Source organism: Branchiostoma lanceolatum, chromosome 1 (genome assembly GCF_035083965.1).
Source record: "Branchiostoma lanceolatum isolate klBraLanc5 chromosome 1, klBraLanc5.hap2, whole genome shotgun sequence".
NCBI lineage: Eukaryota > Metazoa > Chordata > Leptocardii > Amphioxiformes > Branchiostomatidae > Branchiostoma > Branchiostoma lanceolatum.
In genome coordinates this window covers 29,831,544-29,859,467 of record NC_089722.1, presented here as the reverse complement: position 1 = coordinate 29,859,467, position 27,924 = coordinate 29,831,544, and the positions used below count along the sequence as shown (strand labels likewise).

General features: G+C 40.9%; 4 protein-coding genes across 7 annotated transcripts in view; 1 reads left to right on the top strand and 3 right to left on the bottom strand.

The window, feature by feature from the left end:
* LOC136447807 (tyrosine-protein kinase BAZ1B-like) overlaps nucleotides 1-2,126 on the top strand; it is a 29,314-nt gene extending 27,188 nt beyond the window's left edge. For both annotated transcript variants that reach the window (XM_066446882.1, XM_066446875.1), the window contains one exon: nucleotides 166-2,126. In XM_066446882.1, the coding sequence (XP_066302979.1) occupies nucleotides 166-396 (231 nt within the window). In that variant the 3' untranslated portion in view covers nucleotides 397-2,126. The remainder of the gene's footprint in view (nucleotides 1-165) is intronic.
* On the bottom strand, nucleotides 1,861-12,141 carry LOC136447822 (cholesterol 24-hydroxylase-like). The gene is made up of 16 exons (XM_066446893.1): nucleotides 11,793-12,141; nucleotides 10,871-10,914; nucleotides 10,275-10,516; nucleotides 9,733-9,810; nucleotides 9,071-9,152; nucleotides 8,606-8,679; nucleotides 7,896-8,121; nucleotides 7,306-7,419; nucleotides 6,724-6,880; nucleotides 6,306-6,368; nucleotides 6,059-6,131; nucleotides 5,588-5,672; nucleotides 4,499-4,609; nucleotides 4,029-4,117; nucleotides 3,661-3,727; nucleotides 1,861-3,176 (listed from the first exon to the last, which is right to left on the bottom strand). The coding sequence occupies exons 3-16, from the start codon at nucleotides 10,409-10,411 to the stop codon at nucleotides 3,033-3,035; spliced, it is 1,500 nt and encodes a 499-aa protein (XP_066302990.1). The 5' UTR covers nucleotides 10,412-10,516; nucleotides 10,871-10,914; nucleotides 11,793-12,141; the 3' UTR covers nucleotides 1,861-3,032.
* Nucleotides 12,142-13,611: 1,470 nt separating this feature from the next.
* Nucleotides 13,612-17,711, bottom strand: LOC136447840 (protein ARV1-like). The gene is made up of 6 exons (XM_066446940.1): nucleotides 17,447-17,711; nucleotides 16,751-16,870; nucleotides 15,872-16,025; nucleotides 15,484-15,559; nucleotides 15,015-15,163; nucleotides 13,612-14,581 (listed from the first exon to the last, which is right to left on the bottom strand). The coding sequence occupies exons 1-6, from the start codon at nucleotides 17,534-17,536 to the stop codon at nucleotides 14,472-14,474; spliced, it is 699 nt and encodes a 232-aa protein (XP_066303037.1). The 5' UTR covers nucleotides 17,537-17,711; the 3' UTR covers nucleotides 13,612-14,471.
* A 1,199-nt stretch (nucleotides 17,712-18,910) lies between these two features.
* Nucleotides 18,911-27,707, bottom strand: LOC136447829 (SAGA-associated factor 29-like). Of its 3 annotated transcripts, none has more exons than XM_066446926.1 (12): nucleotides 27,560-27,707; nucleotides 25,942-26,117; nucleotides 25,347-25,434; nucleotides 25,038-25,113; nucleotides 24,444-24,508; nucleotides 24,126-24,168; nucleotides 23,595-23,681; nucleotides 22,567-22,713; nucleotides 22,310-22,348; nucleotides 21,836-21,929; nucleotides 21,264-21,332; nucleotides 18,911-20,459 (listed from the first exon to the last, which is right to left on the bottom strand). In XM_066446926.1, the coding sequence occupies exons 2-12, from the start codon at nucleotides 26,092-26,094 to the stop codon at nucleotides 20,343-20,345; spliced, it is 978 nt and encodes a 325-aa protein (XP_066303023.1). In that variant the 5' UTR covers nucleotides 26,095-26,117; nucleotides 27,560-27,707; the 3' UTR covers nucleotides 18,911-20,342. The 3 variants fall into 3 exon arrangements, with proteins under 3 accessions (XP_066303023.1, XP_066303004.1, XP_066303014.1); XM_066446907.1 differs by having other exon boundaries at nucleotides 25,335-25,434; nucleotides 27,560-27,706; XM_066446917.1 differs by having other exon boundaries at nucleotides 18,911-20,453; nucleotides 25,335-25,434; nucleotides 27,560-27,706.
* Nucleotides 27,708-27,924: the final 217 nt, after the last annotated feature.

Sequence of the window (27,924 nt, the reverse complement as noted above, 5' to 3'; positions counted from 1 at the left end):
ACGGGCATGAACTTGCAATAAACTTCTTAATTATGAGAAGTCATGTCGCAACATTGAACTCCTATGGGTTCTTGCTCTGTTTGGCTAAATAATGCTAGAAGTTGGCTGTTAGTAGGTTGCAAAGTTGGAAAAACTAAGTTGAAAGTTGTTTTTTTCTATTCCCAGGAATTTATCAATGATGTGTCCTGCATCTTTGACAATGCACACGAGTACAACAAGATTGGCTCAGACATCAGGGACAAGGCCGACACGTTAGAGAAGTACTTCATGGAACTGGTGGAAGAGTCGCTACCGTCATACGACTACCCTCACAAGGAAGCCGCTGCGATACACGGCATGCACAACGATCACTCCTACACGTCCCCGCAAAAATCTGCCACCAATGGCAAACGATGAACCATAGACACCACAAATTGATTCATTGAGAAGGCAAAACACTTTGATTCATGGATAAAGGGAAAGACGTTGATTTTGACCTAGTGCTACAGTTGTTACATCTTCCGGTGCATTTCTTATCCACACATGCTGACTATTCGGTTAATCGTCTCGTTCCCTGTCTTGTAGGGATTAGATGTAAGTTGTCAAGCTTTAAGTAATTAGATTTGAGATCTCCATTCTAATTGGCTCCTAAGATTTGTGATATGGAATCCGATTGGCTCCTCACTATCATGAAGTTCGAAGCAGGCTTGAAATACTGCTGAATCTTTTATCAGATTATTTTGAAGGTGCTCATTTACTGTGTATTTATTCTGACAGCTTGCTTGACATTTGGACATTTGTAGGCAGTAATTCAACACCTTTGCATAAGGTAATGTCAAATGCGAGTATGGAGGCTTTTCAAAAATCATTCAGAGAGATAAGAGCAAATATTTCCAACCGTCACCAAGAATTGAAATTTTTCATATCTGATAGGCAGGGCCCCCTTTTCAGAGTTTGGGTTAATCCTGATACGTCCTGATATGTAGAACATTCCATTTTTTCATGGGGGTAATTCCATACCTTGATGCAGCAGGGACTGAAATGTAGATAGAACTTTCTGGACCCCTTTGTAAGAGATTGAGCATTTCCAAATCAGGACGATTGAAGAGAAACTGCTGCAGACCATACCATATTGTTACATCATGGGGGTAAAAAGATGGTAACTTTAAAAATCACACAGCTTGATTTTACATGTCCTCGTTTTCAAAAGGATGATGTTTGTTGTATTTTGCAAGATCTGCATACTTTGCATGTAAGTTAGCGAAGTGCATTTTGATGGTGTTGGCTTGTGGTGGTGTGGGAATAAACTGGGTGTAAATGAGACCAAAAAAATGTAGAACTTGTAAAAATTGTAGCTTGTGTTTCTATGTAAACCAGAGGATTTTATTATGATTTCATGTCTGTTTTGGAAGTAATTTATTTCTGAGATATCTTTAGAGATGAACTAGGTTTGAAGAGCAGTAGGCATCAGTTTGTTTAAAGAGTTGGAACATGAAGTCAGGCACATTGATGTAGTAACATACATCTACTTGATTCATCAATGGCCTAGTTAGCTATTTGCAACAGTACAACTTGCCCCTTCCCTGATTGGTCAGAAGCATAATTTCATTGTAGGACCGTTAAGCCACAAGCATTTCCTATGGTCAAACATTCCATCCCTATGATGATGAAGGTTGGACATCCAGATATACATTACACAGAATAAGTCCAGGATAAGGTCTTTAACACAGTCTCTTACCCTGAACTGAAACCTTTTGGAGACTATATCCAGATGTTTATTTTGTATGATGGGTTCCATCACTACATAACATAAACCATTATGTTTTGAGTTTAGCTCCCCTCATTTTTACATCATGTATCAAGTTGTAACCTGCTTTCTTAACCAGGTGAAGTTCTGGGGAATAAGAAGAGGTTTTATGTTGAACATGCCAGGAATTCAATCCCTGTTTATACACAATGGTTTGTTGCTATAGCTAGCAACGTAACAGAACTTCTTTCAAAGGAAATGCAGACGATAAAAGAAAGTAATATCTTTCATGACGACCTCCTCCTCCTCAGCTTTTGTATGTACATTTTGTAGTAGTCTTTTAATGTTTTCTCAGTTGTTGTGTATCCATATCACTGAATTAAAATTTTGCAAAAGAAAACTTTCTTGTCTTTTTGTGCTCTGCTTTTTAATAAAAACATACTTAGAGTTCCTATGATATTGTTTTCTTTAACTGCAATGAAATGCTGCAGAAAGGGTTCATACTTACATTGTACATGACTTAAGGGTAGTATTTTTCAGCATTTTTTTTTATTAATGGATAAAAGGACCGTTAATCCATTATGTTGAATGCTAATGCCTTTGCTTTATTGAACGTCACATACTACAAAATATACGTTCATGTCACAACAACACAAACATTGCCAATCATTTTACAGACAACAGTATTTCTTATTCAGTTGACCAGGGGATAACTCAGTGAACACAAATGTCGTCCACATCACAATGTATGAATTTAATGTTCACTCACTAACATGACATGATAAAAAATAGCAAGAAAGACACTGAAATCTTGATAAAAATTCCTAACATGATTCCAAATACTGGAAACGTGCAAGTTTCAGAGTAACACTCATAATGCAACAACAGATACATGGTTAATGAAAAACACTGCTGAATCAAGATTGAACCACATTCACCTACAACTAAGTTCTATGGACATAGCCTTACTTCATAATGGAATGTTTCAACCCTTTGACATGATTATACTTGGTCAATCACAATCAGTAAGTAACACCATAAAAGTACATGACTAGTATACAAACTGGTATTAATAACATGAACATATTAGTCCACCACCAATGAAAAAGCTCAAATCACTTGCTTATGAAACGAACCAGAGATAATAGAGCACTGGCCTTTAAATGTGGGACTTTTACATTACACAGTGTACTACATGTAGTACACAAACCTAATACCTTTCTACGTTGATATTATCTAGTTGTACCTACACATTTTGATAGTTTTACAAGAGTCGATGACCAACATAGCAACCCTCTAAGCAGCACTATTTTTCGAGTTTGGAAAGCATGCAGATACAGCCGCCTTTGGGGCGAAGTGTGCTGGCCTCCGACACAGCGAAGGACTGGTTAGGGTCCAGCTCAAACTCCAGCTTCTGTAGGAACTTGCACAGCAGCACTTTGGCTTCAATCTGTCGGGAAATCAAAGACCCAGACTTACACGTAAGTTATACATTTATCAACTACATGTAGGAACTATCTTATTTTTCTCCTCTACTGTCACTTTGTATATTTTAGTTGTAATCTGTAGACCATAGGAAGAATAGCCTCTTATGTGGCTAATTGTGGATGTAAATAAAACTCAAACTCAAACATGTACTTGAAACTACTGATGTCAACGCTGTACTAGTACTCTGCACAAGGACATGTGGTTACTTTTTTGTGGTGTCTTATATCATTGAACCCAGCATTAAGAATCTTGTTTACAGTGGCCATTTTCTTGTCCTTGTCTATTGACAGGTTTGACTGCACATTCAAGTATAGAAGTGTTATCCTGCATGTGATCAGAGAGGTCTTCCCAAAGAGTCCGTATATAGAATAAAAGTACAAATAATGTAGGTATGGCTTGGGACAAGTATTGTTGCTCTGCTTAATGTTCCCTCCTACAGTCCTTACCTGAGAGAAATGCTGTCCAATGCAGCTCCTGGACCCCAGGGAGAATGGGAAGTATGTATACAATGGCCTGTAAAATAAAGTGTATTCTATTTTAGATTACCATTTTATAAAGTGTATTCTATTATAGATTACCAATAAACATTTGAGAATGTTTATTAACCTTATTGCCAGGTGATATGCAGTGACATGTGGTATGTAGCTTGTTATTTATTAGCCTATGCTTTCCAGTTATTTTTTTTTAAGAAGCTGCTATTGCAGATGCCTTATCTTGTAATTCTTGAAAAAAGAGTCCTGATCTCAAAAAGGAATACACATGCAAAGACGAGAGTTAAGCTGAAGGTATCTTATGACCACAAGCAAGTCCTTACCTTTCTGCATCTGGGGTGAAGCGGTCTGGGTTGAAGGTGTACGGCTCAGGATAGTGGTTCTCCATGTGGCTCATGATGTATGTACTCGTCTGGAGAAGGGAAACAAGTTGTTTTTACATCTGATACACACTTATTAATAAGTGAACATATGAAAAAACACAAATGTTATGCTGCAAGAGGCAACACATTTAACAACCCATCTCCTGGGTCTGCTGAAAGTCTACACAGCATTTCCAAATATCTACATGGTCTATTTGGGAGGAAAGTGGAGTATCTCTAGTAGATATTTCATTGCAGAAAATAAGTATAGAATGTGGGCAACAAACTCCTAAAATGTGATAAATTTCTTGCTATACATGGTGCTCCATGGCATACCCGTGGACAAGCAACCTTTCTTTCAGTTCTAAAGTTTTACTTGGGGCTCAAATTGACTACTGAAGGAAATCAAAATGAAGTTCATGAGTCCTTACGATGAGGACAGTGTCTCCAGGGATCCTGTGTCCACACAGTTCCATCTCCTCTTCAACCAGCCGAGAGGTACCGGTCGCAGGCGGGTACATCCGCAGGGACTCCTTCAGCACCTGTCAATAACAACAAACAAACAAACAATAAGTGACATCACAACTCCATAAATTAAGTCTATTTGTGAATTTCTTGTTTTATCAATTAGTACTGTGAATTTCTTGCTAATTCTGGGTATGCATTTCCCTGCCGGCCTGCAGGACCAACTTTGAACCGGGTCAAGCGCAGTGGTGTCGTGTGGCGCAAGTGTAGAGCGCGCGGCTGTCAAACAATGGGACCCGGGATCTAATCCCGGGTTGTGCCCAGAGACATGTCCGAACTTGCGCCCCGACGCTGTGCCCTTGGGAAAGGCACTTAACACGACTTTCCTCACTTCACTCAAGTGTAAATGAGTACCTTGCTCATCTACGGGTAGGGACGTCCCTCGGATAGGACGTTAAATGGAGGTCCCGTGTTTGGGGAAAGCCACACCCCGCGCACGTTAAAGAACCCACCACACCTTTCAAAAAAGAGTAGGGGCATGCCCCGGTGTGCGATGGTCCAAATCTTACAGTCCGGTCTGGGATGACATCTTGAAAAGGTGATAGTTCACCTGTTATGTCAATCCTTCCACAAAATGTGGTAAATCAAAATAAATAAATAAATAAAGCCAGCCTTCCCATCCTGCCAGCTGTCTATGGTTACACTATCTTCCACCTCACATCCTGTCACTCTACAGTATTCAAATAACTATGGACACATCCATTTTCACAGAGGTAACAACTGTAGGTCTGTCAACAATAAAAAAGGTAGCATCAAACAAAAGGCAGATAGTACATGTACATTAACAGATATATCAGGTTCCAAAATGACTGCTACCAACACTCATGAATTTTCATGCTTATCTCAAGAGGTAAGTTACTTTCAGATGTCACAAAAATAATATAGAAATAGGAATTGGATGCCAAAGGTTTGGTAAAAGCTAGCACAATCTTTGCATAATCTTAAGTATGACATTCACTACAGCATCTAGTGATAAAAGAAGAGCCCCCTCTCACCTGCCCCATGTACTGCAGTTTACCAATGTCCTCGTAGGTGATGTACTCTTTGTTACCACACACTTCCCTCATCTCTGCACGGAGTCTGTAAACAGATAAAAGTTACGCATTCAAGGTTTCCATCTCTTCTGAAAGGAAGTTCTTTTCTTATACAGTAGTTGGATATACTTGAATGTGACAAAAAAGCTGGTGTTAATGCATTTTAGTTTGCCGTTTAATGTTCACAGATTTTGCAGTAACCTTTTCACTGCAGTCTTAAAACAACCATGAAAAAATGCTTGTTCTGTCTTCTGCACGCCTCCCATCTAGTGTCAACCGTGAACTAAAAACCACCATTTTCTCCCTACCACGAAACTACTAAAAATTCACGGCAAGCTATACAGTAGATCAACCACTGCATACAACAGAATTTTTATCATTCATTATGGTTTGTATTTTTTTATGACTTTCATAAAATTTTGGTCAACTCACTTTTCCAAAACATCTGGGTACCTCCCAAGTTCCATCAGGGTAAAGGACAGCTGATTGGCTGTTGTCTCAGAGCCTGGGACAGAGATCAATAATAATCAAGTTGACGTGATTGGCTACTAACACAATACCCTAGCTGGGGCAGAGATTAACACAATTACAACTTAGGGAAAAGAGGACAAACACATACATTTTGTATTTACCTTTGATACACAACAAGTTGAGATGATTTGGGCAAGTTTTTACCTACCTGCTATGAAAAATGTGACAAAGTCATCTACAAGTTTCTCCACAGTCAGGCCCGAGTCCTCATCTGAAATACAATAAATAAGTCTTAATATTTCCATCATAGTCAGCATATTAGCGCTTTGTCTGCTTTTTGTTCCCCTTCGGACTACAAAAAATTATCTTCATATTTTTTGCATATCAACTTATAGTTTTTGGTTTAATACCTGGTGATCCAGAAATCTTGCCCAGTCCCTGACAAAAGGTACGTGTAGTAATCCGATGCTACCTGAAACGTTTGACCATTTCCAAAATCTATCCAGTCGCTTTAGTAACTGCAATTTTCTTGTGTATTCAAATTGGGGATTTAAAAAAAAAAAGACACTCAAGCAAGACAAAATTCTGAACACCAATAAAAAGCAGAAAACTTGCTATTTCCCCACCGTTGGCTTTGAGAATGAGAGTCATGATGTCGTTGGGGAGTTGCTCTCCGCGTCTGATCTGGTCCTGTCGCTCCTGCAGCACGCTGTGTCCGGTTTTCCTCAGCAGCCGACACGCCTCTCTCACCTTCCGGATGTAGTCCCGCTGGAATGGGTTATACTGGAAAAATGATAAAGATGCATTACTTATCATAATAACATTGTGCTTCTAGCACATTCTTTCATTCGTTCGTTCAGACCTTTGCTGTTCCTAGTGGCACATAGGCCAGCAAGATTTCTTACTGTTTTAGTAGCAAGGCACCTCCTTAAACCCGGGGCCCCATTTTGTGTCCCTTCCAAAAAGTAGGTAAAGCTCCAACCGAGATGTCCCCAACCCAGGATTGCACTGGGGTCTCCCAGTTACCAACTAATTGGAACCAGGAGCTCAACTGTGAGGCTGCTACCAGTTGAGCTACAGGGATATCCCTTTCTAACACACAATATTAGATTATATATAAAATTCAAATTCTTTGAAGGTTAACATACAGTATTTCCATATTTTTAAGTAGTTGTCCTAATACTAGTAGTGAGGACAAGGCCCCCTACCTCCATGAAAGGGTGCCTGAACTGCTGGATGAGGGCTGACAGGGTGATGTAGGTTGCCATGGGAAACGGGGTGTGGTCGTCCAGGATGGTGTTCAAGTCCATGCTAAAGGCAACCTGCAAAAACATTGAGCAAAGAAGTAACTGTTATTTGGCGTATTGAGCAAAGATATTTATGCTCAAAATACTATATCTAAATGCACGTCTGCTTTATATATTTCTTTGAAATGTAAATTGTGCATTGTATTTAATATGTACTTGTCTTGTATCTTACATATAACATATAATTTATACCATAATCATCATCATCATCATATAACAATAACATACTGGTAACTTAACACAATCTCTGCAATACGATAGGTCGCAATGATATCATGGTGACGCAGTGGAAGGCAAAAAGCAGGCAGTAGGCAAAAGATTAATTTACATGCTAATTTAGTAATCAGATCTTCAAATTCAAATACTAAGTGATAATCTGATCTGCTGACATGCTTTTGCCTACCAGTCATCGAGCGATCACTGTTTTTGTTTACGTCCGGACGTAAACAAAAACAGTAATCGCTCAATGATTTAATTGTCAAACATTTAACCTTTGCGATGACATCCAGTGTGACACGGCCAAACATGTCCACCATGGAGACCGGTGTTACGCCGTCGGCCAGGGTCTGCAGCTTCTCCACGAACAGGTCTCCGCTGGTGTTGAACTTGTCCATCAGGGTCTGTAGGTACTTCCTGCTGAAGGCTGGGTCCATGATCCGACGCCGTTTGTGCCACCGCTCCTGATTGGTCTCCGTCACAAGGCCCTCCCCCAGGAACCTACAGACAGAGTGGAACAGCTAAGTATAACAGGGGTCACTTACTCCTTTGTAATCTAACTTAGTTCCTCGTACATACCAAGATCCTCATGTCTACAACACTGCAAGTCACTTTCCCTGGCTCTGAGTGTTTTGAGAAATGAGAGCAGGCAGACATAGTTTCCGTACAGGATGACACCTTAGTAATGACCAAGGAAGACCTAATGAAGCTTCTCTCCAGGAGGCATCAAGCCTGTCTTGCCATTTGAGCCATAAGTAGTTGGGTACCATAGGGGGCTGTCCACTATTTGGCATCTTGGAAACTGAAAGGGAAGTACAGACTCACTATATATTGACAGGCCAATCTTAAATCAATGATATACAAAATCTAAAAATAAAGACAGGAAGCTTGAGGCAGGGACAGCCTAGACCGAGAAGTCAAACAGCCTTCATTCTGTTTAACTTTAAGAGGAAACTGAAGAAAAACCTGGTTAACTTTAACTTGCCTCTCTCCAAAGATGGACCCAATCCGCTCGTACTGGTCTGGAGGTTTGATGTACTTTCCTGTCACAAGCAGCTCCTATATAATATACAGTATGTCCAGGACAGAAACAAAATTAATCAAAAAAGCTTAGAAACATAATTGTCATATCTCACCATACAGTCAGTGTTTATATCACAGTGCAGAAATATAATTCCAACAAGAAAAAGTTAAAGTTGAACAATATGTTGCATTTGATATAATTCTTTTCTAAATATCACCTCATTCAGTCAATATTGACCGTGGTAAGATCCTAATTAATATCAGCCTTTCAGCTATGGCTTAACAGTCTTATACAAGAGTGAGAGTCTCTACCACATAGGGCACATCTGTAAGCTAACTCAATGCAATGTTCTGGTATCAATAACTAGTGATTGATAACTATCACTAACCTATTAACTAGCAAACAAAAGTAGTGAAGTGTCCCTACCCTGACTGCTTCTGGAGATGATACGAAGATGATGACTCTATGTAGGAAGTTCAGCCTCACTATGGGACCATACCTCTCACACCTACAACAATGAGAAGAAGACTTCATGCCAAAATGTTGTTTTGCAGGAAAACTTCTAATAGACAAAACTTATTTCTACACGCCTGGTACATAATAGCAAACCAATGATGCTTGCATCATAATGCCATAATGATAATATCACATTTGCTGTTGTCAACATACATTGTATAGCTCATACATAAGACAGTTTTATGGAATGCAAAATGCCTTGCCTCAAAACGTCTGTAATCTTTTGAGCAAACGAAAAATGGTTACAGCGCTGTCCTTTGTGCTGAAAGTTGGGTTGCCATCAGATCACTGAATCAGGGTGTGGAAACAATTGCTTGATATCCTTGCATATAGAAAAGCAAAGTAAGGCAAAGATGAGTATGGCTACATTTGTAACTTCAAAACAATATACTGATCCTGTGATCCATACTGAGCCATGATTTATATATATATATGCATCTATTATGTAATATAGAGGAAGAGCGATCATGATGATTTTGTAATGTATTGTATCGTATATGCGGCAATATGCCTATGCAATTTTCTTCCTAACAAGTGCAAGACCAAGGTTACACTTAGTAAACATGACTCACCATTCTAAGATCATGTCTTGTGTGAACTTCCCATCCTGTAGACACTTCGTCATGTCATCTATATGGCCACTGATGAAGCTGAATAAAGAGCGAAAAACGAAAAATTGGGACTTATTCATACATTACTCACGACAAGATCTAGGTGGCAAAATATGTACTGTATACAAGCAATATAGCATTCAATGAGCTTTAACATCTACTAACATAATTTCACCAGAGTACAATTAATTCCGCCACCCTGAAAAGATATGTCCAAAAATATCTCCAACCCAACGTCCCCCAATACAATACACTCCCGTATATCTAAACTGTGCATACCTGGGGGTCCTGCAATAGAGATCTCTCAAACCCACTGTTTTTCAAGTGGCGGATTTATGTAACCCGGCAGATTAATGTGAATGGAGGTCATATATTACGCATCATGGTAAAACAATAATCAAGTAGAAATGATCCAGATGGAAGAATGAATTTAATTTGAATCAAAATTAAATCAATTTTAATTCAAATTCAAATTTTAATTAAAAAATCAAGACGTTTCCAACCTTTTCCTGGGTGGCCCCGGTAGATGGTCGTACTTGCGGTGCATGTAGTAGATATACCCCAGGTATGCTACACCAGCTACAGCCAGCCCAACAACCGCCAACACACCCAGGATCATCAGCACAGCTACAACCGCCATGTTGTTGTTGTTTTTGTTGGTGTTTTCCTGTTTGTTGTTAGGGTGTAGTTAGGTCGGCCTTTGGCTGATGCTTTGGTGAATTTGTGTCACTGCATTTAGGCTCCACTGGTGTATGGGATAAAACAATGAGGTAGCATTATAATATGATAATAAATTCACAGTAGTTCTTCCATTTTCTAGAATATTCTTTATTATATTTTCATCACATCACACAATATTTTTGTAACGAAATGTGATCTTTCTATATTTCATCATACCCATAGAACATTTTCTACATTGTGTGGGATGCATGCACATACAAAATACATAATGTATAATCAACATTCAGTCTGCAAGGGTAGCCTTTTAACACCAAATATGCATTGGTTGCCAGGTTAGGCAGCAGGGAGAAGGTTTGAAAATCTTTATATGAAAGGATGAAAAAGGTATGACCAATCATTCCTTCCAGAGTATACTTACAATCGCAAACCTTTGCAGCCTGAACAGATCGACACAGCGGCCCTCTGGTGATGAGATTTGGAAACAGAGGAGAGAAAAAAAAATCAATAATGCAAGCGGGGTAATTCACTAGTAGGGTCATGCAACATTCATGTTACTGTACATGCTTAGATTTACAATGTTGGCAGTGGTGATAGGAAATCACAACACCTAACCTAATTTACAATGGATGGTATAATGTTTCTTTGTTACCTTGGAGACCCTTGGACTATGTGGTGAGAACATAGGAAAAGCATGGAAAATTAGCCTCCATTGTTTCTAAGATATGATTTTTCGTCATCGTAATCATAAACTGGTGTATTGAATTACCAGATGGGAGGATATGGCTTTTAATGTTATATAATATTTGTCTGAATGAAAATTAATGTTGGTAAGATTATATCTCTGCTGAGGGGAAGGAATGTCTGTTTTAGCGATTTCAGCAACATTATAGATTTATAATGAGGTTATCAAAATTGACGAGAAAGGTACGTAGTACGTGGTTTTATATAAGAGGGCCTGCCAGCATGGGGGGTCCCCGACAACGCTCTACGCTAAATTCGGAGGGCCGGCTACGTAATACGCTAAATTCAGAAAGCCTCCCTACGCTCTACTCTAAATTATGTAGTGGTCGGCAACCGCGGCTCTACGTAAAATTAAAACGGCCGATTACGCTCTACGTAAAAGGGGCATGCAGGCCCTCATATAATAGGACAGAGATAATCTACCCTTCCGATACAATGAATGCTATACTCTTACAATACTTTATCATGGAGTACCAAAGGCAAATAGCGTTGAATGTTAGCTAGGGTTTAAAACGAGACGTTCAGATGTTTAAGAATACAGCATGGCACCGGAACATTCTCGGTGACATGAACTATAAGCCATTACGAAAGAATCTCACCTGACGTTACACCTGCTGCCTGCCTGTCTGGTGTGAACGCGTTCGAGTTGACGCTCGGGGTGGGTGGGGCGCCTCTTGACAATAGATGAAGATATACCGCTCTTCTTAGGTAATCAGCAATGCAGACAGTACTAGCGAGCTACTGGACTTTAAACCTTGAAGGGGCGTCGATTCTTCAACTCTACCCGTTTCTTTTCAAGTGCGGTGGCTCGATCGGCGATTTGACTGCTTCTCTCGTAGCCGCGAGGCGACTCTGGTGTTACATCTCTCGCAGAATGGCGGACAGCTGAACTGATATGTGACCCCGGTGCAGCCAGAGGTCAATCTTAACGCATGCACCAGCAATCACCAACAAAACATCGCCCGCTCGATGACCCTACGGGTCAGCAACCTTAATCTCCAAGCAGATGTAAGGATCAGACTCATTCTCCGCGTTTTTCCACATCTAGTATTCGTCGTCTTCTTCATTTTTTTGCTTTAGCCCGCAATAATGTGGATTATGATTTCCTTTCTAGTATTGTACTGTTCTATAAACACTTACATTACAATCGATAGAACCTATGTACTTACAATGTAGACAGAAAATTATATAAATGTTGCATATAATGTTTGTTTTGCCGAAATGCTTCCCAAATTTCAAACATCATCGGTGCAAATTTCAAGAATCTGCTTGGAGATTCAGCAACCTAAATGTGTTACTAAAGGCCACAACATCTTAAGTTTATGGATGACGTCCTCTGGAGACCCCAAAACTAACGCCCGCAGGTGAAAAAAAAAGAAAAATCCAGCAAAAAAAAAAATCTGCTAAACCACAGAACACAGTATCTAGCAAACAAGTCTTTATTTGTAGGAGGTACATGTAGATTGCCTTGTTCATCTTAGCAGACTCAGCTCAATTGATAAATGTTTGATATATTGACAGGAACGATCAAAGATGAACACTATTAGATGGTATTTGGCTCCAAAGACTGTGGATGATGTTTCAGCATAGTCATGACATTGAGCTCCATATTAAGCATTCCATGGTTCATACTTATAAATCTCGCTGTGAGACCTTATAATATACCAATGCCTCAACTCCTCTCCCTTGTCTCTCATTGTTGAAAGAAAAACATGTGTGAGAGCCACTCTGGATAGGACGTCTTTGAAATTGTCTGGGCGATACTCGATGGCTGCGGCGAGTCTCTCGCACAACAGTGCATAGCTCCTGGCTAGATATCGAGTTGCCATTTCATGCCCGTAGCCAGGGGGGGTTCGGGGGGTTCGTCCGAACCCCCCCACAGGCTTGAAGGTCCACTTTTTTAGGCTTGAAGGTCCACTTTTTCAGGCTTGAAGGTCCACTTTTAAATGTTCAAGATTTTTTCAAGGCGGACTTACTTGTATCACCAGCAACGCCACAGAAGCTAGAATGCTAGAAAAAACTTTGTCTCTGATTTCTCCTCTGAATTTCTCTCAAAAACACAGAAAATGCCCTTTCAGAAGGTTCAATTCTTAGAATTTGAAACGCGTGAAGGTCCACTTTTTAATGTACAAGGTTGTTTTTTTCTAGGCGGACTTATTTGTATCACACCAGCGGAGCTGGAATTCCTAGAAAAAACTGCTAACTTTGTCTCTGATTTCTCTCTTTAAAATCCTCTCAAAAACACAGGAAATGCCATATCAGAAGGTTCAATTTTTAAAATTTTCCGGGGGGGAATACCCCCGGACCCCCCTAAAAAGCTCGCGCCTGCGGCGCTCGTCTCGCGCCTACGGCGCTCGCTGGTCCCTCAAACATGAAAACGAACCCCCCCATTCAAAATCCTGGCTACGGGCATGCATTTGAAGCACTATACTGTTGTGTTAACACAATAGTACATGTAGTAGGATACTTCAAGTTAGTAGTTTAGAGAAGTACAATGATTTGAACAACACAATAACAGACAATCTTGTATCTTTAACTTCTCTGTTATATTCCTGTGGCAGTTTCATAGCTCCTGGCTTGATTTGAGGCTTAGTCCTGTAAGATGGTGCAGTGTACCGTAGTAGTGTAGGAAGGAGGGGCAACCATACATTTTTGCACCAGATAGAGCTCATAGTGATAATCTGCTTTATATCTAAAAGGTACATTTTTTCAGCATGTTTATGTAACAGCAAAATGTAAAAATATACAATAAAGCATTTTGAAATGATGATCAACTATGTTCTCATTGAGTCAAGTTGTATTTAAATTATTTTATAATATGCAAAAACAGGAGGTCCTATGTTTTGGGGAGAGAAAACCTAATGTAAGAGACCATTGTGGACTATATACAATCCTGGTGTATATAGACTCTTCCAGTGACCTCCGAGGAGGTCCCGCATATAGACGAGTAGAGAGATGAATAAAGACTTGATGGGACTGTCTGTATGGTCTGTGACTGCTCCTTGATCTAAGAGTAGGGGTCCTTCCTGGTGTAAGTGGTTCAACCCTATCTGGTCTTATGCATCTTGTACTTAATGTACAGAACTGGTACGACCGTACGTTATAGGTTGTTTTACACAATCTCTCTCTGCCAGGGGCTGATTGATCCCCTCCCCTCTATGGGGCTGGTCAGGCAGGCCGCTAAGAGCACGATTTAGTTACAATAGGTGTCTTACACCTTGAGGCGGTTCACCAGTTATACATTTTTAACAAACAAACTAGCAGACAGCATCATGATATCAAGTAGGAATATGTAGTAACTTGTGTAGGGACAGGGATGTGAGGTACTGCACTAGCAGGCACATGGCAACCAGCCCACAGGACACATCCTGTCTGGTGTCCAGGGTTACTGTAGGAAAATAACATGATAGATGTAACATGAGGTACAAGATTTAACCTTTATATTTATTGCTGCTACATTTGTACATACACCATACATGTAAAATATACCAAATTTGCACTGACAAAGCATAACAAAACATATATGTACACACAAAACACCTGTCTACAAGAAAAGATATTGAATACTGGTCAAGGACATTAGGATGCCCTTGCAATTGATAGTGGTCTTTTGTGTAGACTTTGAAAATATGTTTCCAAAAGTCAATGGCATCACATTCTACAGTTCAATTATCAAAAGTTTTATGTGTAATTCGAGAAAGCATGCTTTCCTTTTTATCAAGATATCTTTATTCCCACCTCAACATATACTGTTAACAAAAACATTTGAATTTTTCAGTGGATTTCAACTTGAGAGAGATGAGATTTAACTAGATGCTTACCTCTCATAGCCAGCGAGTTACATGTGAAGACAAACAGCTGTGTGAGACCCAGGTACACTGTGCTGTTGGTCTCACCCCAGATGACTGCAGGAATGACCAGTAACTTCCCAAAACTGGACAGTAACAGAGCACGTACTACTGAAGAAAAACTGGGGGAAAAAGAAGTGCACAAAGACTTTTAACTGTGTGTGTTAAACCTAAAGATCATTAGGTGGTGATCTTCAATTTATCTACTAGCCTCTACCAGGCTTTGCCGATCGCTGGAAAAATAGTAGAAATTGGTAAAATAGAGTGAATAATATGCTAAGTGAGTCGGGTAAAGAGAGAGGGACAATAGGCGACCCACGGAGCACCAGTTTTGAATTACATTTGTATCTTTGTCACTTTCATCTTGGGAAATCAGAACTCGAAAAACAGAAGTGACTATGCGTGTGGGATAAAATCCCCAGGGTTCTTTGACTTGACCTACCTTAAAGAAGGAGACAGTAGAGCTTTTCTGCTAAACTGCAACAGCAACATACAGCACCCAAGGAACACTGCCAACTCTGGAAGAAAAGAGGATGTAAGTTTCATGTGTCATTTGAAAGATCATGCAGCTTTTAATATAGTCTCATCTCTTTAGTTATTAGTCTATTAGTTTAAAAGTGGAGTTTTAGTCCACTCCCAGTGAACACGCTTGCCTGGTGCCATCAACTAACTTCAAGAGCTCCTACACTCGCTACCCTGAAAAAATCAGGGTAGCAAGTGTAGGAGCCCCGGTAGTAATCGGAGTAGCAAGTGTAGGAGCCCCGGTAGTAATCAGATGGCACCCAGGCTATGAACATAATACATCCAGGCTAGAAAACTCTGGAACTGACCGGTTGTTGCGAGGAGGAACATGATGTAGAAGTCCCACTCCAGAGCGTAGAAGCCCATGTGGTGCTGTGTGTCTGTGGTGTCGGCTGACTTCAGGTGGGCCCACTTGATGTAAGCATCGCACAGCAGACAGATCACAGCCAGTCTCCAGTGGAACTGGGGGAAGGGAGTTCATGCTGTCAGGAATATTGTTCGTGAATAGTGAACACATCTATAAGTAGTGACAACTGTCCTGCAGCGCAATGTGAACCAGTCAGAATTGCTCTGAGGAAGGTGACAGATGGTCACAGAAACATTGGTTGAATAAATCACTTGATTGTGTACAAAGAGTCTTTTTATTCAGGAATATCTTTCATTCAGAACGTGATCAGACAGTGTTAATGATCGACTTCTTTACCGACATATCATTAGGCTACATAAGTCTTTTTGCTAAGGTTTCCACAGAACAGCAAGTATCAGTAAACTACATTTATGGCAAGGACACAACAGATTATTCCATGCTTTCCCAGTGTTGTAAATGAAAGTAAGTTTCATTGCAGTCTAAATACCCTCTAAATTTAAGCTTGCTGACGCTGAAATATCAAAGTGGCAAAATATTGCTACTTTGCATTCTCATCATCATCATCATCGGTCCTCCTCTTACGAGGTGCAGCAAGTGAAGTTTGTTCTCCAGAACTTCTTGTCATTCATTGCAGAAAGGAGTTCCTACATGTCCTTCCAAATTAGTTTCAGTGTAACTTGTTATGATGAAGGACATGTCTGGATGTGATGCCCCTTTAGTACATTCAACAATGTTCATTTTCAAAAACACAATGGATATTGTTTTGACCACACATAACAGTAACATTTGACTCAAATGATAAAGTTATAACTTTGTGTACCTGTATACCACTGTTGAGCAGGATGTGTCTGTAGGCCTGTGGTTTGTGAAGCAGGGCATCAAGTAACACCAGGACAGGGTCAAACTCTACATACTTATCCACCACCTGCTCACAATGGTCCTGGGATGGGAAGCAAGATTAAGTTAGACTGTACTCCTTGGGTATACAATGTTACGATTCAATTTTTCATAAAACAAGTTGTTGTTAATGTGATGTCCATCTTAGAAATTTGCGCTGTTCAAGATTTCTTTAAACAGCTTTGCTTTTGACAGGAACATCCTGTCAATAGTGCTTTAAAAAGTCTTATTGACAGGAAGCTCAGCGAGCAGTATTATTCACAAGACTATCAAATTTAAAGTAGCATCTTGTCAATAGTGCCCGAGCCCGAAAGTTCTAATATTGACAGGAACAGCCTGTAGATACTGCCCACATTTTTTATTACACCATTTCAATAAAGCCAACATTTTTCATTGGAATGACAATCCTATCAAAAGCCTCAGCCTTTTTTTTTTCAAATCATGAATCAAAATAACAAAGATCTGACCACAACACTTCCGGGTTGTAGTTCAACATTAATCGCCTGTTTTTGTAAGGTTAAGGTTAAGAAGTACCCCTTAAACTGCACATAATGAATGCCATTCATAACACTAAGGATACGAAATATCAGATACTAATAAACGTTCTGCTTCCACTTACGCAGTGGGAGATTTTCAAATTGCCGCCTCCGAAGTCTCTGTACAGCTCCTCTGCCCCCCTCCCACATTCGATACAGGTGTATTTCTTCATTTCTCTGGATCTCTCAAAGCAGCACGGACGTTTTGAATGTTTTATTTCTAGACAAAGGGTAGCAAACGTTGAAATGAAACCGCTTTCAGACGGCAAGCACAACCGCGTCAGACAAAATTGATGCAGAGCGTTGGCAGTTCAGGTCATCCCAGAGTCCGGGCCGTCTGCTCTTTGCTCAAGGTTCCGGTTCGGAATTGTTTTGACCAAGGACCTAAATAGTGCGTGAAGATAAGACTCAAATCCTAGGTTTTTTCGTTAGTTTTGGCTCCCGATTTTTCGGCTATCGCTATAGCAGTGCGTTATCTTTTATATATCCTGAAAAACCCGATCTTCGTAGCGTTTTACGGTTTCCGAGTTTTGGTCGTCCGCGGGTACTTCCTGGTATTAGTGCGCGATGACGGTAACGCGGCTTTGTCGCCTGATTACCCGAATCGTGCGTTCTATGTGCGTTTTGCGTGGTTTCGCACCATCGGGGATTGCGGAAAACGTATCCTCACGATTTTTTTCATTTTTCCTAATTGCACAGACAGAATGATGACCTTTATTTCCATATCAGTCATTATCCTAGGAAAACTTTTATTTTCCTTCCAGCGGCCTTGGAAGAATGCCCTAAAAATAGCAGTTTTGGCGATGAAAATTGCTTTTAGTGACGGTTTTCACTAAAAATGACGTTTCCACAGAAAATATCCAATTCGTCTGTCGTTCGAAGATAAGTCACCCCTATCCATCAGAAACATTGAATCGGCCGAAAAGGGATGTTTGGAAAGGCGCTATTGCCTTTCTGGGAACGAGTCAGGTCGGCCCCGAATTTAAAAAAAAAACTCCGAACCGAGACCTTAAGGGTGTAAAAGCGCCCCCTTTCGAAATGTATACGTATTGCAGTAAGTTGCTTATCAGTATACTGTGTAAAGCGACCTCCAATGGACCCAATCGGTACTGCAGGTATATTGTTGCATTATCAAAGAAAATGTTGTTATCGAGGCCTTCTCCAGAATATTCTAGGGTAATGTTACTAGGAGGAATTTATTAATGATGAGAGTTGCCGTTTTTTCATCGATGTGGTTATGAATGAAACCAGGACATGGAGAGTTGTATTATTAAATTCAACAACATATGGACATCATCTGCTTGGAGAGCACTGACAATACAGCTGCAGTACTGATTGAGTTCCACAGAGGTCGCTTTCATTGGGCTACCAGAGCAAGACTTACAGCAATAATTTCAAACTTCGAGAGGGAGCCCTTATACAAGTCAAGCAAAACAAAACTGGATCTCAGCATTACTGTTTTACATCTTGCAGTTCTAATCACTATAGTAACTTCAGGTTCCGAAGCTTAAGTGAATTAGAATGAGACCACAAACAACCACAGAAAGTAGTATTACATATGGTACTTTATTGAGATTTATAGAGAATTTCACAGAAACCATTTATACAAACTCTACAGGCACAAACATGTACAGGTAAATATAAAACAGGCCCCTCATTTGGCATTTAAACTTGTGATTAATTGTTCTCTAAATATTAGTATACATGTTTGAAAAAAAGTAATATGAAGTATTCCATAGATTTTGGTGTTCAACAAAACTGTGTAAACCTGTCCTCGTGACAACAGTTCATCACAGCTAAACAATGTTGTATCGAGTATAATGAGAATAACTTTTATTGAACTTATTCCATGAACTGTGGCAAGAAATTGCAGACAAAACAGCGAAGTACACCAAAGGGTCCATTAGCCCACTCAGATGTTTGTTATACATGTATCTACTTTTAATGTCAATGTTGTCAGTGTTTGAAGTGTTTGCGTTTTTTATATGTTTGTATTGTATGAGGAAAATAAGTCATTCAGTTTTTGCTCAGCATGATACATGTATGCTTGTTTCCTTCATTTGCGACAGGATGTCATCATTCCTACACCAACTTTTGGAAGTCAACTTGTGGACTTTGTGAGAAGTCACCTGTAATCATTGCTAAGTCTGTTCATAGATATTACTTAATACATGTACAAGCATCTGTTATGACAACATGTATACCATACTATATCTTAGTTTATATATTAACGTAGAAGGTAGTCTGTATAACGCAAACTCCAGCTGTCCAGGGGTTTCTCTCCCCTCCTCCGTGGGTGGATAGCCGTTACAGGCGGCGAGCGGACACGGGGCTTGGTTGAAACCAGGCTACGTAGAAGGCAGCTATGTACAGACGATAATAAAATGTACAGAAGATAATTGCTAAGTATATTATTCAGTAGTCCCCTAGCCTGGTATTTATTCTGTATTCTAGCTCTGGTTCACTCCTCTGGCCACTTCTACGTAGAATAGTCTGGCCCGTCTGCAGTAATTGAAACATTGGTCCTTATGTCCAGCATCATTCGGGAATCGGATATTCTTCAGAGGCAGTGTAACAGGGATCAATCTTCCAAATGCCTGTTCGAACCCTATTACCACCCATTTCAAGCACAGTGTGACTCCTAGCAAATCAGAACTCTCGCCTATATTTTTTTTTTTTGATATTCAAATGCCAAATGTTTCTTTTATTGATCGGTACCAGGCTCTCCAAGCAGGGGTTTGGCTCTGACTGTTTTTGACATGTTCCCAGCGTTTTTGCAGTGCTTTCTATTTATGTCCCATTTTCTTTATGTCGCCAAGCCATATGACGCCTAAAACACGTCAAAAAACAGCCATAGCCGAACGTCTGCTCGAAGAGTAGGATATCAGGCTATTTGGCAAGGGAAGCAAACGGAGGAACGAACTGGAGCTAGAATAGGATGGACACCATGCTAGTTGATTTGATGTCCCAGAGGTGTAACTATCTCTTTTTGCTCTCCTTACACGACACCACGTATCTCTGTGCCACGGTGAGGGGTGGGGAGTAGCCGTCAGCGTAGGAAGTGTCCTCAAACAGCACTGAGTAGTCATCCTGTGGCTTAACAACAACAAAAACACCGTGAGGTTTGTACAAAATCATCGCAGCAGACATAAAGCTGAGGAACAGTTTTCTCGGATTTTGAACTTTCAACTCAAAATGGCTTGAAATCACCCCAAATTGTAAAGGGACTGGTAGACATAAAGTTGAGGAACAGTTTTCTCGGTTTTTGAACTTTCAACTCAAAATGGCTTGAGATCACCCCAAATTGTAAAGGGACTGGTATGATTTTGGCTTGAAAACTTCTCCTCTCCTTCAGTACACAGGAATACACTTTCAAATCTGATGTATTGTCTTTAGACCGATCAAAGTACATGTACTAGTGCTTGATAAATGCATCTGTCATATCACTTCTAACCTCCCAACATACACATTCTTATCTGTACTCAACATTGAATAAATATATGATAGCATTGAGTAAACACCTAAGTCAGTAATGAGGTCATGTGTGTAGCTTCCTAACATGGGCTGAGTCAACATTGAATAGCCGGTGCATGTACAACATGTACCGGTATATAGCAGGGTAGAGAGTGCAATCCGGCAGATTCTGTGATTCTACTGATAGAGATCCCGATCGGAGTATGTACATTTTTCTGTGCATGTAGGTGTTTGCTTAAAAGACTCATAACTTTTCAACCTCAATTCATGTCACTTTACATGTGATTTATAAAAGGGAGACCACCCTAGCGCATTCATAGCATCCTGATTGGAGTCTCTGTGATTCTTATTCTATCGTGGTTGTCTATTCTGCCAGATTACAATATCTCCCCTGACATTATACTAGCATATGAAATATGTACGTACCCTTGTAGGAGGTGCATGTATCAGGGCTCTGTAGAAACATGTGGTCTGTGGGTACAAGGCCAACACCAACTGTAGAGGGAGAGAATGTCATTGGTGAAATTCAAAAAAAGGAAAGGTACCAGATAGAAAGACAACAAGGTTGCGTCATTATTGATCCTGAAGAAGGCGACAGTGGTCGTTGAAAATTTGATCCGTGAATACCTTAGTGTTGGAAGAAAGTTTAGCATTGTATTAAGGTTGTTTCTAACAGAAAATTTTTAAAAAATCAACGGAGGACTTACAGGAAGTGGATTCTCCTTTCATTTCCTTTCTCTGATTCTACAACTTCAAATCTCATTCTGCAAGACCTGCTACAGTCAAACCTGCCTATAAACCCAACCAATCTTAAGGAAACTAGTAATAGTAGACAGATGGCCACTATGAGGAGGGTTCTTGATGCTTGAGTTAACAGGAGAAATCATCTACACGACCAACAAAAGGTGGTCACAATGGCAGGTGGTCCCTCTGTAGAGGTGTTACTAGTACAGGTTTGACATTACATGTGTGTATGACCTAAAAAAGGGAGAACTGACCGTGTCTTTATGGAACAGTGCCTCTGGGTCTGTCTCAGGGTTGGCCTTCCACTGCGGCAGTGGGATGACTCTTCTACGGCTCAGGGTGTGTCTCCTGGAGGAAGATAGAAGAATTTAAGATAAACACACAAGACAAGCCACTACAAACACTCTTTATATACTATAAAGACTATTCATAACAGACTACAACTGCTTTGCTTAAGGGTATGTCTTTTAGCTGACCTTTGAAGTACATTGAATCCAATACATCAATGTCCAATTTCTGAATGGAAATGTGGTAGCGATTTCTACAATTCCTGCTGAAAAAAAAAATGAAAAAGATGACATTTTTCAGTAACTTATTTTACTTCTTTTTCCTATGATGATATTTTGACTCACTCCAGATAACACTAAAACATTGTGCTTTTATTCCATCCCCTTCCAAACATATACTACAACTATCACACGTAAAGCACAAGGAAGAGAAAAACTTACTCTTTCCCTTCTTCACTGTCAATGTCGTCCACTTCATACCTAAAATAAAGAATACAACAGTTGAAAGACAAGAATCACATTTACTTTTAGCCAATATTGTTCATGTCTGTGCAACAAAACTGTTACACTGTTGGCATTTACCTTCTACTTAAACAACAGATTTCCAACATCTACTTGAAATTTCCTGGCACGGGAGTCTATTTTGATGACCAGAAACTGTTCAGTTCAGTGAATTTGACAAGATCTATACAACTTACTTGTTTGTGCCTGTATTGAAGGACACGACCTCTGCCAGGATCCACTGTTCATCCCCGTCTGGCCCCTTGACTCTGGCGGCGACCTTGTCTCCTGGCTTAGCCACGTAGTCTGAACCTGCCTGGACTGCACCACACAGGGGAGGGGGGCTGGGGAAGGAACCAACATGGTCAAACTCATGTATAAGGCATCCACAATGGCAAACCCTTGTCATCTTTGGTCAAAATACTGTTAATGCAGAAATGTTCCCGGTAAGTTTATGTTCGCGGTTTTCGCGGTGAACTTTCAGCGTGAACTTAAAACCCCTGCGAAACTTTTTGCCCACCTTTGACTGTACCGCTATCATTGTTTCAAACGCGAACTTAAAACCCCTGCAACCACTCCATTTTCTCCCTACCGCGAAATAAAAACCAAGCAAACTTAAATGCATTTACAGAACCAGGAGAAAATATATATGTGGTGTCATGAATTCACAGTGGAAAGGTCACTGTGAAAAAAAACACTGGGAAAGTTTTACAGTAAAAAGCAGAGAAATATCATTTTAACAAGATACATTGATGGTTCTGACTGTGTATGAGATTCTTAGACTTGAACAAGGTCAAGATGTTAACATCAAGGAGGACCTCCACCACCTCAACCTACACGATGTAAATCCACAGGACAGAGGCACCTGGCGAGCGGCCACCAAGCTCCCCCATCAGCATGCAAGCACGTCAAAAGAAGACGATAAACCGGATAGTGAGTGAGTGTGTTAGTGAGTGTTATCTGAGTAGCAACTGATCTTAAACTTGGATACCATATTTTTAACCTATTCTTGGACCCGCTGGACAAAGCCGCTTGGAGGCCCTGTGTGAAGACTGGCCGACTGCTGCCTACCCGTGTCAGGGAACCCCACAGCAGTAAAATGTAATACTGGATACTACTACTCTTATTGAGGGAGGCCAGTCTTTTTGGAACAGGAAATCTTCAACAATCATGAGTAGTGAATGCTATAGCAGGATGCCACAGTATACACCTCTACAAAACTTACCTCTCTCCAGGCTTGCCTATCCACAGTGGTAAGGTCATAGCTGACTGCTGAAGTAAAGTCATCAGTACACCACGGCGCATGGTTTTTCTGAAAAAGGTAAATCATATTAAGATTATAGTCCTGCAAAAAAAACAGCAGGAAGGGATTCTCTTTTTTGCTTGTTTTTAGATTTCAGCCTGAAAGTGTTCCAATAACTACTGTTAAACAATGTAAAGCCAAAATGCATCAGGACAGTGATTTTTTAACATCATATTTTGATAACACAGATATACATTGTACAAGCACAAGTACTTGGGTTTGGTGGCCATGGGTCTGTTTTAACTTTTTCTATTCCAACAGAAATGAGGAGAATGTATTGGAAAATGGTTGTGGAACATTTTCATCACTCAGATGTCAGACTGAAACTTTTATGTCCCTTGCCAGCGTTCAAAAAAGGCTATAGGGGTAGCTCGGTTTTTGCTGGAGTCAGTCGGGTAACCAGTACAGGTGGGCCTTTGTACTACATGTATATGTTTCTGTTCTACTCCCTACCTTGGTGGTTCTTGTTCCATAAAGATTCCTGCACTCTTAGCAGCTGGAGTGAACAAAGGCAAAGTACTGAAAATCCATTATGTCCTTCTTTGGTCATGATATGTGAGAAGTGTTGCCTGCTATCAGTTCTTATATTAGATGGTCAACAGTGAGAGCCATAACGTATACAGTTACAAAATAGCAAGCTACTATTACTAGTACATTTGTATCTTAAGTTTCTTTCATCAAATCTTGATCAAAGTTGACACATTTTAAACAGTAATATCTTGAAAATGTTGTCATATTGTCCAAATAAGTGACGGTGCATGAATATCTTACCTATTCTTCTCTCATTTCGAATGGACTTGATTTGAGCAATCTTGTCCAAGCATTTTCTCAGCAGACTGGAGAACACACCAGGAAGAAAAAACTTTCTCAAAAGACAAATCTTTCACATACTACATGAACAACAAACATTTCTGTTGACAAGTATCAAGATTTGCTTTGCTTTGCTTTTTTCACACAATACAGTAGAATATTCTAGTTCTCATTGAGATATACATACAGATACACACAGATAACAAGTTGGAGGCTATTTAGCGTAGAGTGTTGACCCAGGGATTGGCTCCCGACTGAAAAGATCTCGAGCGTGCTGACAAGTGCTTCGAGTAGTTCTGCGAGTAGCGCCACATCGTCAGCATAATCCATGTCAGTGAAGGTGTGTTCACCGTAGGTGGTTCCGCACGTGCCTCGGCCAACAGTCCTGGACATCACATGGTTAATGGCGATGTTGAACAGCGTTGGGGCCAGGACACAGCCTTGGCGAATGCCGCTGAGGAGTTTAAACCAGTCTGAGAGGTTTGTTCCTACTCGGACAGTAAACCCCATGCAGACCCCCATTAAGAACATGGGAAGATTGAGGAGTTGACTTACTCTGCCTCTACTTCAGCGTCCGCCTTAGCTGTGCTGTACAAACCTCGCAGCTTGCTCTTGAAGTATGGAGACACAGCTGAAACACGGGTAAGTTTTCAAAACACATTCAGCACAAGGTAAAGTCAAGTTACACCAGATACTGACAAGAAGATCTTCTATGATGCCAAAGAATCAAACCACAAAAACTGTCACTGAAACAGCACAAGACAGTGCTAAGAGTTTTAAGTGCAGCAACTGTCAAACTTAAGTTAGCTTCAACCACCACATGCACAGTATGGAAGAGTTCTCTCGACCTACCTGTGGACGTACCTTTGGACTTTCCCTTCTGTTCATACTGTATTCTCTCGTGTGTTTTCTGAATGTTGGTGAGGTTGTGTTCACTTCGGGCCCTTTCGTCCTGGATGGGATAGTCATAAAGTCTTATTTAACAGCTCTGACAAGTCAACTCAAACCAGCACTATTGACAATTGTTACTTGTTCCTGTTAGGACTTCACCTAGACATTGGGTTTAAGTCAGGGTTAGGACCTGTCTTATGTTTTCGGTTAGGGTTAGGACCTGACCTAGGTTTTTGGTTAGGGTTAAGGACTCAATCTAGGTTTTGGAGCCCAAAGCTATTTATACTGCTGGTTATACCAGCTATACAGATACAGACAGAAATACAGGCTGATTGCTAGACATTGGCCCTGTTGTTAGCCCATACACACCTGTTGGGTTGGGTTACGACTTGACCTAAGTGTTGGGTTAGGCATGGGGTTAGAAATCGACCTAGATGTTGGGTTAAAGTCAGGACCTGACCTAGGTATTTGGTTAGGGTTAGGACTCGATCTACGTGTTGGTCTGACTTAGCCTGATAAGCTGTAGTCTGAGTTAAAACAATGGTCAAAGTCATCTGACACGCCCCACCTGTGTCTGCTGTATGAGTTGGTGCAGCTCCTTGAGCAGGTCGGGGATGCGGGTGTCCAGGGCGGGGGACGAGGTGGCCGACTCCCCACCGAACAGGGCGGAGCTGGAGGAGGCGGTGCTGGAGGCGGAGGCGGGGCCACGCCCACGGCGCATGGTGGCAAGGTCAGGGTCAACAGCTGTGGACAAATAGCAGCAGTACATGTAAATCAACATGAAGGTCAGCTTGTCCAAGAGGCTGAGAGTAGATTAGAATCTTCAGCCAGGGGGCACACAAAAATTATAGGAACTTGGATGACCTGGAATCCAGTCTATCGTCGTTAGGTGCAGGGATCTTCGGCCAAGATTTGTTCGGGCCTAGGTACTCATTTGCACCTGGTGATTGTTTTAAGCGCACAGTAGGAATCTTATCGCCGTGGCCCATAAAACTCCTACCGCACGAAACACAATAGACTGGATTTCTGGTGAGAACTTAAAAGGAAATTGCATCCAATCCTCAAGGAGCTCCAAAATCCCAAGCTACGAGCAGAAACTGAGACGAAGGGCTTCCTCCGTATTATAATTTCAGAGGAAACAATTTTTGAAAATGTAAACAACAACAAACAAGGTAGCCGTGGCGACTAACGAAGGGAGTTTTTGCTTGATATTACATATACTTTCCCTTCTTAGTCGTGGGGCAGTACAGAATTTGACTTCTACTCGAGCGACGCCGGCCTTCAAACTTGCACGCCGGGTCCGATTCTTGTTCTCCCTGAACTCCCAACGACCTTACCTGCGACGGCGGGCACTTTAGTGACGCCGGAACCCCCATGTTAATCCACAACAGGGCTAGATGCGGCAGAAGTCAATGAAAAACAACATCGGGTCCGCCATTTTTGGTCTGAATTTAGAAGGAGAGGAACGTCATCGCTACGTCATCGCTTGTACAGCCTGATTGGTCAAGCCCAGTCATGTGAGTAAACGCACCAATCAGGCTGTACAAGCGATGACGTAGCGATGACGTTCCTCTCCTTCTAAATTCAGACCAAAAATGGCGGACCCGATGTTGTTTTTCATTGACTTCTGCCGCATCAAGCCCTGTTGTGGATTAACATGGGGGTTCTGGCGTCGCTAAAGTGCCCGCCGTCGCAGGTAAGGTCGTTGGGAGTTCAGGGAGAACAAGAATCGGACCCGGCGTGCAAGTTTGAAGGCCGGCGTTGCTCGAGTAGAAGTCAAATTCTGTACTGCCCCACGACTAAGAAGGGAAAGTATATGTAATATCAAGCAAAAACTCCCTTCGTTAGTCGCCACGGCTACAAACAAGGCAACTCTTTGCAACTCCTTGCACTTGCAGATCAAATGAACTCCTTGCAACGAATGAAGACCCCCCTCCCCCCAAAATAAATCAATAGATTAATTGCAAAATTCTAAATTTTGGGTATGGAAAGCTTGAAGGGGTTTGAGATGGATGAATAAGATAAAACAGCTGACACGTACGTGTAGCCTGTGATGTTGTATCTTAGACCCCCCCCCCCCCCCTCAAAAAAAGAAACAAGAAATCACCAACTTTACACAAAGGACCATGTAAACCTCCGAAGACTTTTTAAAAGTTTGTCGCCACTAGAAAGTAATCAAATCAAACCTGGTGACTTCCAAACAGTGTGTTGATATTTTGACCTCGGGTTCTTGCTGGTGCCGCCTCAGTAACACGAGATTTTGATGTTTTTATGATAAGCCAATAAATCAAGACTGTCTTTCCACCATCTTGGATTGCAGATCTCGCCAACAGCCGAGTCCTCGCGAGAAGTAGCGAGAGTTGCTTGACAACATGCAAACGTAACACTTCATAAATAGATTTTGAAAATAATAGTTCCGCTAAAACGAACTTTCGTTATTCATAGATATATAATTACTAACAAAATAGTATTAATGATATTGAAAAACCAATCAATATTATTCTTACATGATAGACTCTGACCTGGTTTTGGTAGAGTGTAAGTGATGCCT

Bases quoted from the DNA above. Each gene is read 5' to 3' on its own strand.
- LOC136447822 (XM_066446893.1), bottom strand. From the start codon at position 10,411: ATGGCGGTTGTAGCTGTGCTGATGATCCTGGGTGTGTTGGCGGTTGTT. The intron at 6,369-6,723 runs GTGGGGAAATAG...ATTGTATTTCAG, and splicing joins TCTCATTCTCAAAGCCAACG to ATGAGGACTCGGGCCTGACT. The intron at 3,728-4,028 runs GTAAGGACTTGC...TTTATTTTACAG, and splicing joins TTCACCCCAGATGCAGAAAG to GCCATTGTATACATACTTCC.
- LOC136447840 (XM_066446940.1), bottom strand. From the start codon at position 17,536: ATGAAGAAATACACCTGTATCGAATGTGGGAGGGGGGCAGAGGAGCTG. The intron at 15,560-15,871 runs GTCAGTTCCAGA...CTTTTCTTCCAG, and splicing joins GTTCCTCCTCGCAACAACCG to AGTTGGCAGTGTTCCTTGGG. The intron at 14,582-15,014 runs GTAAGCATCTAG...ATTTTCCTACAG, and splicing joins TAACTCGCTGGCTATGAGAG to TAACCCTGGACACCAGACAG.
- LOC136447829 (XM_066446907.1), bottom strand. From the start codon at position 26,094: ATGCGCCGTGGGCGTGGCCCCGCCTCCGCCTCCAGCACCGCCTCCTCC. The intron at 25,435-25,941 runs GTGGGGCGTGTC...TATCCCATCCAG, and splicing joins AACTCATACAGCAGACACAG to GACGAAAGGGCCCGAAGTGA. The intron at 24,169-24,443 runs GTAAGATATTCA...TGTTCACTCCAG, and splicing joins TCGAAATGAGAGAAGAATAG to CTGCTAAGAGTGCAGGAATC.